Raw genomic sequence first — 13,406 nt, forward strand, 5'->3', positions numbered from 1 at the left:
TATAGTAAAATTTAATTCGTTTTTAAACACATTAACACAAGATTAGTTATGTAAATTCTAAGGGGGTTGGAGACATTGAATTCATCAGTGACAACCTACATAAGTTAAATGCATATCCCGGTTAAAGGAAACGATTTGTATAAACGTTTCTTCTTTTTGTCATCCTCCCACATACGGTATCTGATATTCCCCAAATGGTCACCTGCTACTAACTAGGCTCGATGTTATTTAACTTTGGCGGTTTAACAAAAGCTAGTGAGTCAATGTAATTATGAATGGTTATAACTGAATTTGAATTATAAATTTTTAAAGAAGATTTTGTAGTACCATAACAATTGCGAATTACTTACATGGCTGACGGAACGAGAGCATGCTACCCACGTGGATTAAATATAGGGTTTTGTTTAAAATTCCGTGCAGATTCCCGTGTTCAGCAAAAGTATTACTGAGTTCAACAAGATACATCTAAAGAAGGTTGGAGGTTACACTGATCGAAATGTTAAAATAACACTCAAGATGAAAACAGTAGCCCAAAAAATCCAAATAGTACAAAATATCAGCCTTCATCTCAAAAATCCCGATTTAGAAACTAGACTGTTCATATTTAATATTTCTGACGTCATCAGATCTTAGTCAATTTTTAAGTTTCACATTACACATTCATCATATCATTCTCATATCATTTCTCTCCATGCTAAACTAGTAGAAGTAAATGTATTTTATATGTTCTGGTAGTGAAACTCTTCCCGTGATAAGCTTATGATAAAGCTAACGCTGGAGTAAGCAGACAAAGACGGCAACATTCATCTGCTTCAGGGCCTCTATGCCACTAGATATAGCATTGGATATAACATTGAATATAGCACAGATGGATTTGTGAAGGAAAGTGTACACTCTGGAGTATAGAGTATATTTTTTATTAAATCCACATACGTCTATTCTCACCGATAAGAGGAAACCACTACCCTCACCAATAAGAGGTAACCATGATGATTGATAAGCAACGAATTCTTGAGCATAATTTTATCAGATAGAACTCAAGAAATGTTGTACCAATTAGAATGAGAAGAAAAAGAAAAAATAAATGAAATCTCTTGGGAAATTTACTATATTGATTTCGTCACTGTTTTATAAGTAATTGTCTTAAGTAAAAAAACAAAAATAAATTAATTCATCCAATTCTTGTCTGGCTCTGGCAATCATATTAAAAGTCTAAAAAAGAAGAAACCAACTTGCATAAAAAAACAGAAAGTTTGTTCAACGGTATGTTTGGGAATCATACTGCAAACAACATTGTCTAGAAATGAAGAGTTTGAATACAAAACGCGATAAATCCAATTTGTTTAAACTAAGACATCTATAATATAAATCTCACCTGTCTGTTTAAATATATGCATGTATGTTTGTATGTCTCACAAAAACTTTCGACTAACAACGGATCTTAACAAGATCGGTATCATTTTGAAGCTCGACGTCTCGGACAACAAATATTGAAAAATTGGCCAAAAACATTAATTCCTTCAGCCTAAACTCGGCCGTTTTGTGCAAGGAGAGATTGATTTTTTTCGCCGACATTGTAGCAAGTCATCGTCACCGTTGGATTGACTTTGGTTAATTTCAACGCTTTTGACTTCCAATCGCATCATGGAGACATCGGCTAAGATGTCAGATTTTCTTTCACTTTCTTTTCCGCCTTCGTGGCACAGGTTCGAGTTTGTCTGGCTACTACCACTTTTTTTTTTCTTTTTGGCCTACACACACCTCCAAACACCCAGGCAACACCGGGCACCCAGGCTAGTTAAACAAGAAAAGGACGAATTTACTAAATGTACACTTTGAGTAAAACGTTGAGCTTTGTGGGTGCTATCTTAACTCACACATACACACAATCATAATCATACGTATACAGACATTAATACTCATACATAAAACTCATTAACTTTTCTCAGTGTCATCTGCTCATCAAAAATGAATGTATAAACTCCTAATTTTTCACACTGAACTTTGTTTCAACAGTAAAAACAAATGAACACGAATTCTTATTAATAACTTCCAGTGAAATATAATTTGTGTAATTGGGTGAGGAAGCTTCAGATCCGTGGATAATTCACAGCTCTGGAATTATCAACTCAGACTTCTTCAATATCTCAGCTAATGAATTCTCTTTGTTTTACAAGGCTTCTCAAAATATGAACAAACATTCTATGTTTTCCTATGTAAACTTCAATTTTAAACATACGAAGGTTGTTCCTGTTTTTTAACTCAAAAAGGTGAAGTGCTACGAACAAGAGAGTGATACCGTTAAAACGAACGACTGTTTGTGTTTCAGAATTTATTTTTCTACATAGTAACCACCATTCTCAATCCACTTTTGCTAGGAATTCAATGATGCATTTCTACTTCTGATGCCTGTCCATGATAGAGCTTGCTTTCTTCGAGTCTCATACTATCAATATCTGCAACAGAGAGATGAAACTTTCAAGTTATGAATGCATAAGTTCAGTCGTCATAACAATGCAAGTTGCAATCCTCTCTGATCCCTTTCAGTATAAAAGTAAAAGCAATTTTCACTAAGTATGTTTACCGATTCTCCCCAAAATTTTCTTCCCAAATTGGAACCCTTAATAAGGGGACCTCCAAATAAGTCCTTAATAATAATAAGATGAAAACAGACGAAATGCATATACTTTTATTGCAGGAGTTCAAACTCATTCATAATGCTTTATAAATATCATCAGAGCGTGTGAAAAAAGGGTTGAAAGTGATTGGACAGTACACAGATAGTTTAAGAAATTTCTGTAATAGTAATGAAAGCTTTGAAGATGGAGAGAGTAAAAAGTACTGCATCTTTAGAAAATGAACGTTTGAAAGCAATTGCGGAAGAAAACCACAACATCAAAGTCTCAGAAATGTCTAAGGTAGTAAAGGTCAGTATTTCAACAACGAACTGAAGTAAATTGGTAAGATAACAGTTCAATAAATTGGACCCATATGAGCTCAATAAATAAATGTCTTTCTGAAATTGATTATCATTTCCTCCCAAAACTCTAATATTTTTTATTTATATTTTAAGTGTATATTTGGCTCTGGCCGATAAATTTGAAAAATTAAAAAATATTGGGACAACTCCAAATGTACTTTTACTATCTAAACAATCATGTGATTGTGCAAGTCCCCAAAAGATGTGAGTATTGAAAAAAAAGTAATGTTTTTAATTTTTTAAAATGTTTACTTTATAATGCTTCAAAGTTGACACACCACAATAATAATTTATACAAGTTTCTGCTTCTTTCACTGGACAGCTAGCACTTGAAGTCATAAAATTTTGAAATATCAGCATTTCATGCTAATTGGCATTTATGTATTTCAGATATAAATATATTTTTTATATTGTTGTAGAGTCATAGAACAATCCCTCAGGAATTGAATGAGGTCTTAAAGAATATAAATATATCTACATAAAGTCAATTCCATGTAGACAATAAAAGATGTAGTTGATTGATAATATTGTTTCCAGAGTATATTCAGTCTTTCTACTATATGTTTTATTCTTTACCTAGAATGTCATATAATACAATATGTACATACATTTAAAGTTTTTACGACCAATTCATGAGGAGTGGTTTTTTCAACAACGATATATCATCATTTAAGTGTGACATCCGCCAAAAAAGCATTAGAATTCTCAGAGTTTCAGAGAATTCATATTGTAGGATAGTGGGCATAATCAGCATCAAATCACTGCAAACCTAGGAATTCCATTTTCTAGTGTTAACATAGTAATTGCCAACTCTTCAGCAAGAGAAAATAATTAATGCTGTCAGAAATTTTCCTTATTAATGATAATAAAGGTATCTATTAGTGATGGGACGATTCCAATATTTTTCCCGATTCAGATACAATTCTTTTAAAATCGCTAAATATTTAGCTATAGAGTTGGGGTTTTTTTTCAGATTACAGTAAACGTGTATGTAATATGTGAATATATTTAAAAATAAATACACTTTTGAGAGCGATTTAAATTTTACCAGGAGTTTAAAATAAATATTTATCATTTTATTATTAGTACCAGCAAAGAAAATCAAGTTAGAAACCGAACAAACAATTAAAAGAATCGTTTTTTGAATCGGAAAATAGGTATACATGTTTCTGATTCAATACTGATTCTGATACACCAAAATGTTCTGATGTTTCCGATTCCCGATTCCGAAAAGTCATTCCAACATTAGTGTCTATTAACTTCTTTCATGCTTGTGTATATTATAACACACTTTTATCACCATCATATTATGTCTTCGGCTGCTTTGAAATATATTGGAATTTCTAATTCATTAAAGAAATCAAGAGTATTTCAGCATTATAGACACCTTTCCTGGAATGGGTACTTCAGCTAATAATAATGTCGAGCTGGACACAGGATCGGTTTATAATGTGCAGAAAATGTCCATCTCCCTGAAAAAGGATTGGGACAAAAAATATTGTTTTTTTTCCTAGAAGAAATCTCTCCTTCACTAATCGAGGATTGAAAAAAAATCGAAGCATTATATCAAAATAGATACTACACTTTGTCCTAGTTAAAAAGACCAACGATTCAGTTTGTTTTATGGCATATTATTATAACGTAATCAAATATAATTTCATATGTAGGATAATTTTTTTATATTCATAAAATACATTGCTTTCGTAATACTCTTTGATAATACTGACACCTAAGCTGAGAAAAGACTGACAATCCTCCAAACCATAGACCTATACCATTAGTTTTATTTGGTTTGTTTTATGGCATACTAAACTATCTATGAATAATTTAATGCCGAACAAAGTTGTTAAATATATAGATAGGATAAGTATTTATGTTTCTAGAATACATTGTTCTTAAAATGAAATTTCACAGTGAAAGTGGGAACATGACTCATAAGGGAATTCTACTTAGAGAGGGAAGCATTACTCTCAGAAAACACCACTCGAGAAGAAAAAAACGTTACTTCTTTAAAAACATTACTCTTTGATATTAGTGATCTTTTTTGTTCTTAACATGATTGACCCTAAGCCACTGCATTCTAGTATCTATTTGGGGAGGAAAATAAATACGCGAAATAAGGTTATTATTTTTATTAAAAATCAGATCGAATAATACAGTTGGCGATGAATTATTGATACTAGGGTATGGCATGACCAGCTGATTGATCGAGTCAGGCTTCTATGACCTCATATATAGTCCAAGTGTATATATATATATATATATATATATATATATATATATATATATATATATAATTAAAAAAATATAGTAATTATTTATATTGCTAAAATATATTGCTTTTAGATTAGATAATCATTACTCTCAGAAGAAAATTTCACAGTGAGCGTGGAAACATTACTTCTGAGAGCAGAAAACACTTCAATGAAAAACTTTAATTCTTTGAAAACATTACTCTTTGGCATTGGTACTCTTTGTTCTCAATTGCCGTCTTCAATTTGGGGAGGAAAATAAAAAGAAGAAATTAGATTTTTATTTTTGTTAAGAATTAGGTAGAATAATACAGTTGGTGATGAATTTATATGACATGACCAGCTGATTGATTGGGTCAAACTGTCATCTAGTCAAAAAAACTGGTCGAATGCTTAGCCACTAGAATCCCATCCCTCGGCATCAAAGGTCTCCACCCATGGCCAACAGGTGACCCCGTTTTCGAGGGGGGGGGACTCTGCATAGAGTTGCAGTATCGAATTAATGGCCTTCTAACAGGGCAAAAAAAAAAAAGTCAAGAAGTTTAAGTTGTCGTCGTTTTGGTATCAAATAACACCTATGTGATTTGTTCATCTATTTCAAGACATTTTTCAACATTATGGACATTCTTCCCGAAACGTATACTCTAGCTAATAATAATAATAACAAGTGTCTGCTGTCGGGTGAAGCTATGTAAAGGATGCAACGTTTTGATTATCCTAGCATCAAGCAACATAAGTGCCTTGATCTATCTCATGAATTGAATTTAATAAAACAAAACGAAAACAACAAAAACTCTCACCTTTCTTTTGATGATTCCATAGATGAAAGACAACAATTAAAGTAAATATTTTCCTCTTAAAATATCCGTGCAGTTCTCCTGGTAGCAAGTGTTTGTTATTGTTAGAAGCTGAAGCTACGCGAAGGGATGACGTTAAGAAGAATGTGTTTCTTTGATTGGCCAGTCATAGATGCAAATAACTGGTCAATTACAAGTGCCTTCCATAAGTAAGGAACCATTTAAAAGCAACAACAAACGTGTTTTTTTTTTTTGTTTTTGTTTTTTGCTTTGTTTTTAGGCCCGAAGTGCACAGAGAAAGTCTGAGAACTTAATGAGTTGGTGACATCACACTGGTGAGTAAAAACTTACTGATGAAAGTGCGTCAATGGTGTCTCATCTGTTTGTTGATGGAGTCGTGTCATATAAGCACCTGCCACATACAATTGACCTCGTCTGTCATTAGTGGCAGAAGAAGATGGAGGAGGAGGAGGAGGACAAAGAGTTTTACATAGTCATAAACACTAAAAATAAGAATTACGCTTTTTAAACCAAAAGTTAAAAATGAACCGAGTAAATTTTTATTTTATGTTAATCTATATCTACATTTCTCTATATAAAATTAGATATCTGCATATGCTTATGTATTTGTACGTACAGAATTCATTCCTAAACTAGTTAACCAATTATGAATTTAGAGAACAGCTGTTAAGTATAAAGGTACGTAATTTGGGCCATATTTAGTTTAATTTAATTTATGCAAACGAGGTAAAAATAGGATAGAAGCCTCTTGTGAAAATTCAGATACTTTCATTTTTTTGTGAAATTTTTACAATAGGTATTAAACATCAATTAAATATTCTCCAAATTTCAGTTTATTTGGGGGTATTTTTAAAGGTTTTTAGGGGAATAAGATGGGTACAACTTTCCATTCGAAAATTTAAATGTATCAAATTTGCATTCCATCTGATCAATAGTCATTAGTTACCATTTAAGCAAGGTTCCCCAAATTTAAAATTCTTCTTTAACACCTCTTAAGCTTATATTTAAGACATTTTCTAGAATCAATATCATGTAATGGATTTTGATTAAAATTGAATATGGCTTTTGGGCATAATACCCAGTTTGCATTTTAATTTTTTTAAGGGGATATAAACTGGTGCCAAACTGTTCTATTCGAGAAATTCATTTTATCCTTCCTGTAACTGCTATTCTTCTACTATCAAACAAAACCAAATGTGTGTGTGTGTGTGTGTGTGTGTGTGTGTGTGTGTGTGTGTGTGTGTGTGTGTGTGTGTGGGTTCCAAATAATTATTGACAAAACAGTCTTAAACTGTAGTTTACATAACTTTGGTGGGGACTATGATATCAATGATGATCTTGATATGCACACCCTAAGTGTTAGTGGTATCTATTATGTTGATGGCAATTTAGCATAACGAAAATAAAATTCATATAAAATAAAATGAATTCCTATATCTAAAATCCATGTGGACAATTCTAGTATCCTACATGATATATAGCACAATGGATAAAGTTGTTAATTAATTATCAGTTGTAAGTTAGTCTCATGGCGGTTGAAAGTTAAATCCTAAAAAAAAAAAAAAAAAAAAAATTACTTAATTTGATCCGGTCATGTTTGAGAACAATCTACTCTTGTGGATAAACAAAAGATTCAGTTCAAAATTTTATAAAGATTCAAGAGTTCAACAAGATGTACTTGAAGGAAGTTTGAGGTTACATCGTCCGAAACAATGTGAGAATAACATCCAAGATGAGAACAGTAGTTCGAATGATCCAAATTATCAATCCTTATCTAAAAAATTCAGAAATATACTAGGTTAACTGATAATGTTGGAATAATCTGCACAGACTCTTTTAAATGTCTGGACGGACATACACACCCACACAGAAAGAAAGAAAGAAATAAGTAATTATTTAACCAGTTTATAATCCTACATTTATTCGTATTTATATAGTTTTTTTTTTTAACCTTTTTTTTTTTTGGATACTTTGGTAGAAATGATTAAAAGAATAACATCTTTGAACTTTTTGATAATAGGGAGCAAAGAAATAAAAATTACTATAAATTGAGCCTTCCTCCCGTTTATTCCCACCTTCCCTACAAAAAAAAAATCAATAAAGAATACGACCAATTTCAGCATAACGATAAGAACAAGAAGATCGATCAATATCGAAATGCTTCAGGTTCATTCACCATCTTTTCAATACGAGATAATCTCTTGAGAACACAAAGAAATGAGACCAAACTCTTATAACTCGGTTCCTTTAAGTCTGCTAGAAGTTTCAATTGATTATCTGCATTATCCAGAAAGCTTTACCACGCATTTGAGAACAAAATTCTGCAACTTATCACATTCTTTCAGCTGTCAAGAGCGACATACCAATATCAACCCTTATCTGGTCGACTCATCCCTTTTGTGGCTATTCTCTCAATCTTGCTTCAATGAAACTGTCTTTCTTCACAAAGCGTCTAACAGCTCAGTATCATGTCCAAACCATAGTGTCCTCTTTTTTCAAACAACATTGCTGATTGATTTGGATTATTCTGATTATTTGGACTACTGTTCTCATCTTGAGTGTTATTCACACAACATTTCGTCCAATGTAACCTTCGACCTTCTTCAAGAACCCATAGTAGTGTAACGGATAAAGTACTAGATAAAATTCAGTTGAAACTGACACTCTTATGGAGACTGAGGATACAATCTTTGGTGCGGATGATACTAAGAATACAATTGCGATTTACTGAAGACTTCTACATGGTCATGGCTGATGAAATGAGAACACGCCACTTCTATGGATTAAATAAAAGGTTATGTTCGAAATTCTGTGCAGATTCCGGAGTTTGACAGAAAGATTCCAGAGTTCAACAAGATACAAGTGAAGAAAGTCAGAGGTTACATTAGCCAAAACGTGCAAATAACACTCCAGATGAGAACAATAGTTCAAACATTACAAATTGTCAATCCACATCTCAAAAATTCAAAAACACTGATAGATCTACAAGCTTTTGATTGATTTATACTATTTGATTTATTCGGACTACTATTCTCGTCTTGAGTGTAATTCACACAACTTTTCGACCAATGTAACCTCTAACCTTTTTCAAAGCCCCATGGTGTAACTCAGGTAAATTCAGTTAAAAAGTTATGGAGGTTAAAGGTTCAATACTCAGTATGAGCGATACTAAGAATACAATTACAAATTACAACTTCTAACAGAATGAAAGCATAATACTTCTATGGATTAAATAAAGGATTCCATCTAAAATTCTGTGCAGATTCTTGAGATCAACAGAAAGATTCTCAAATTTGGCAAGATACATGAGTCAGAGGTTATAGCAGCCAAAACGTTGTGCAAATAACACTTAAGATGAGACTAGTAGTCCAAATAATTCAAATTATTAATTCTAATCTAAGAATTCAAATCCATAAGCATCTTTTTGATATCTGCATTTCTTCATCTATCTTGTAGAGATATTTCAAGGATAGTTCGTAAACATTTCATTTTAAAGACATTGAGCTTCTTCTCGTGTTCTGCTATGCAGTCAAGATTTCATTTTGCATATATGAACTATCAATGAATTGCAAAGTCTTAACTTAACAGACGTTTATATGTCCTTGTTCCATACCTGTTTTCTTGTCTATAAATAGTTGTATAAATAAATGTAGACATATGGTTTGCACTAAATTTGCTATCATTTTCTTGCTTTGAGTATGAAATGGCAACAGAGTAGAATGATGGATGAAAAACAACACAAATAAACTTAAAAGTTTCTTTTCAGTAAAATAGAACCACAAAGAAGATAAAATGAAAGAAATTATTATCTTATAAATATACATTCTAGCTGATACAGTTTTTACATGTGTTCACTTGGGCTGAATAAATATACACAAGCTCAAGTTTAATGCATTGTTTGGGTAGATGTATGCATTTGTAACATTAGGGACAATGCAAGGATCATTTACTCAGTTTGACGCTGACAAAGAAACAACGCTTCTTTATAAAAATAGTTTGTTTCTGTATTCACTACATTTTGAAGGCTGGAAAGTCGAAAGAAGTTTGAGTTGGACTCTAAGCATGTCAAAGTTACAGTTTTTAATCCTCAAAGAATCAGAAAACAGTCTGAATATTAGAAAACTTTAAAATAAAGAGTCAGAATCAGATTTTTGAATTCTAGGAATCAGAGTCGGACTTTAGGTCAGTGCAAAAGTTTTTGTTGAGTAAAAATTTCATCTTAAAAATGAAAAACTGTTTTTCAAAGTCTTTATTCATAACAATAATGATCTTTGCTCTCTATAAATTAATTCCATCTGTCAACAAATTTATAAATACTTCGCTTGTAAAATTCTTTAGGTTTTTCTGTGAAATATGCATCTAACTCATCTTCAATCTCTTCTCCTTATGTTAACTTAAGGCCAACGGTTTTGTAATCCTCAAAATAAATGATAATCCGAGTGAGCTACGCCAGGAGAAGATGCAAGACGTGTCAAAATTTTCCAACCAAATTCTCCTAGGAGATTTTTAATCAGTAATGCAGTTTAGAGACGAGCATTATCATGATGGAAGATGACTATGTTGACTAAAGAAGATGGGGGCAGCATTAGTGAGAATATTATATAAAAAGTATGAAGAATGCTTTCATAATCTGAAAGAAAAAGTTACAAATTAATCATGGTGACATGGTTAAGTAATTAATATGCATAAAATAAATTACAATGATTAAACATTTCTCTTTTACAAACAGACAAAAACTTTTACACTGATTTTATATATTCTGACTTCGCAACTCTGATTCGTGCCCATATCAAGTAATTCTTTCATGTATCATTCATTGCCACCATATGTAAGTTAAGATTGTGTAAAGAGTGCAAAGAAGTCAATACCAGTCACAATGATTTACAGAGAAGGTGTGCTCACTGTTATCATGATCAAGGGCATTCTCTCCTGATGTGTTACTTATTCAAAAATCAGGTATCCATTCCCAAACTTAGAGACTTCAAATTCTTGGCTTCCTCTGTAATGTTCGACATTCAGATCAGCCTAGCCTAGCACAAGGCCGCTAAATATTTTTTTTACTCATCTAATTCATCCTCATATGGAATTGTATATCAGGTGGGAATTAGAATGGTGATACATGTGCATCAAGCTCCAGCCACTGTCACATCAGCAGTGTTGCATCTCTGTGCTGGTTTTACAAGTTCTTCCTCTGAATGTACTCTGATGAGCTTGCTGAACTTGTATCGACTCAATAAAAATAACCACGACACAACTATCAGCAAAATCGCTTCTGTGCAAAATGTTCTTAGAAATGCTGAGCTTCACTGACCACTTGCCTTTGGAATTCCCTTCTTGCTCCCCGTTTCCATAACCATACGAACATGCACAAATGTAAACGCAACATGAACAAGACTCTTACTGCTCAACTTCTCAGGCAGGTTGCCGCTATAAATCTGGTCCCTATCATTGTAACTCTTTTTGGCAATATATCTTGTTTAAGGTGAATAAAAAGTAACAACTTTTTTTAACTAAGTTTTTTAAAGAACGGATGTAAGAGTTTTTATAAGAAAAGATTAAAATATTGATTTGCATTATTTTGCCATATTGTAATAATATTTCAGGCATAAATAAATATTGTAAATAATATTTCAGGTATAAAAAAATATTGTAAATAATATTTCAGGTATAAAAAAGACCAATCTCGCAAAAAGTAACAACAAAAATACTGGCATGTTTATAAAAAAAAAAATGAAAATGTAATATCAATAGAAGATGGACAGGAAAATAAAATTGATTTTCTTTTTTTATTCAAATTTGCTAATCAATTTTGATAGAAATGTTTATTTGTATATGATAGCGTCATACAGTTTTAAAGTGAACAATTCCTTCTACAGTTTATTGATGCTATCATGTTGTCGTGAATTTAAGTTACTGAATAAATGTTCGTGTAGAATTCAACCTCGGTTATAAAACAGCAGCAGGTGACAGTGACTAAGTGGTTAATGACACAGACCAACAGCGTGGGTGTGCCGAGTTCAAATCCAGTTCATCCCACAGGATGTTGGCAACTTTCACGTAATTCCCCCCATAAGTATCTGATGTCCTTCGAGAAAGAATTCTAACTAGAAAGATATCAGGGAAAAGAATGCCAACAATAATCACCTGATTCATTTAAAATAACCGAATGAATGATACTCAACAACAACAGTAGCAGCAGTTTGCAACATTGGACAAAAAGGGAGGGAAAAGATAGTGTGAACGAGAGAGATAGTGATAATGAAAGGAAGAGAAAGAAACTCATATCATACTTATTAGAAATAGATATAGAAAGTTACAAGTGGTAATCACTTTCCTTCAACCACGGAAAGATGTAACACAAAGTCAAAAAGTGGGGATTGAAACGCCAGAGCACACGAGATGTATGCACTCTGGCCCACAAAATAATACCTTAGCAGACCCATCGGCATTCCAGGGTAGGGGTATCCGAGGCGATTAGCAATAAACTAAACCTTTTCTCAAAGAAAATAGGTAACGTCTGGGAGATGAACCTCCAAAAACAGCAGAGAACCATATTTCAGTTCACAAACTCCAAAATGGTCAGATCATGTCTGTTAAGGACATCATCCCAGTTGTAGTTATTTGGTCTGATTGCCCTCCTTTATGTCAGGTCAACCCTTTTGAAATTATTTAATGATGAAATACAACACATATTGTAAATGATGCACTGTAGATGACTAATTGAACACAAATTGTTATTTTTCCTCCATGGATGGATGATGGACGAGTTTAACATTCAGGGTTGTGGAGGTACTGCCTTATTTTCATGCAGTTTTTCTTGAGCAAGAATAGCTTAGTGGTGTCCATCCCTCTCCAGGCTTCAGAGCACATACAGCAGCTGGTATTACCAAATGGTCACCAGGCCAGGTTCAAAATTGTTTAAGTTTGAGAACCGGTAGGTCAACATGATTAGGCCATATATATTTTTCTCCATAGCCGAGTGTAAACTGCAAGTTCATACCTTTCCCACTTAGTATCACTATGCAAGTGACCAAAACAGTTTTAAGAAGTTTTGAATTTAGCATAACCGATTCCAAAGGTTCCAATGTACATTATGCCACTGATATATGATTTATTGAAGAAAAATTTCTATTTTAACTATAGTTGAGTGCAAATTACAGGTTCACATCTTTCTCATTTGAGTTAATATGTAAATGATGTAAACAGATTTTGAACTTCGCATAGATAATTCCATAGTCCACAAAAGTGTCCATTAGGTTGCATTGATGCCATTTATTCTATCAAATTTTAGCAACATAAATGAATATTATAATCGGAGCCATTATTGTATGAATAACTGCTTATTTCCTGCAGAAA

At 32.7% G+C, this 13,406-nt stretch overlaps 1 protein-coding gene across 14 annotated transcripts in view; it reads right to left on the bottom strand.

Annotated features, from left to right (window-relative positions):
* Positions 1–13,406, bottom strand: part of LOC145256206 (tumor protein p53-inducible protein 11-like) — a 793,782-nt gene that overhangs the window by 305,965 nt on the left and 474,411 nt on the right. For 3 of the 14 annotated variants that reach the window (XM_080114866.1, XM_080114929.1, XM_080114910.1), the window contains exon 1: positions 6,033–11,127. The exons of the other annotated variants lie outside the window; for them this stretch is intronic. In XM_080114866.1, coding sequence (XP_079970992.1) covers positions 6,033–6,052 — 20 coding nt within the window. In that variant the 5' untranslated portion in view covers positions 6,053–11,127. Of the gene's footprint in view, positions 1–6,032; positions 11,128–13,406 lie in introns of those variants that run through there. 14 annotated transcript variants of the gene reach the window in all.

Source organism: Euprymna scolopes, chromosome 3 (assembly GCF_053919585.1).
Source record: "Euprymna scolopes isolate OS-2025 chromosome 3, ASM5391958v1, whole genome shotgun sequence".
Classification (NCBI taxonomy): Eukaryota; Metazoa; Mollusca; class Cephalopoda; order Sepiida; family Sepiolidae; genus Euprymna; species Euprymna scolopes.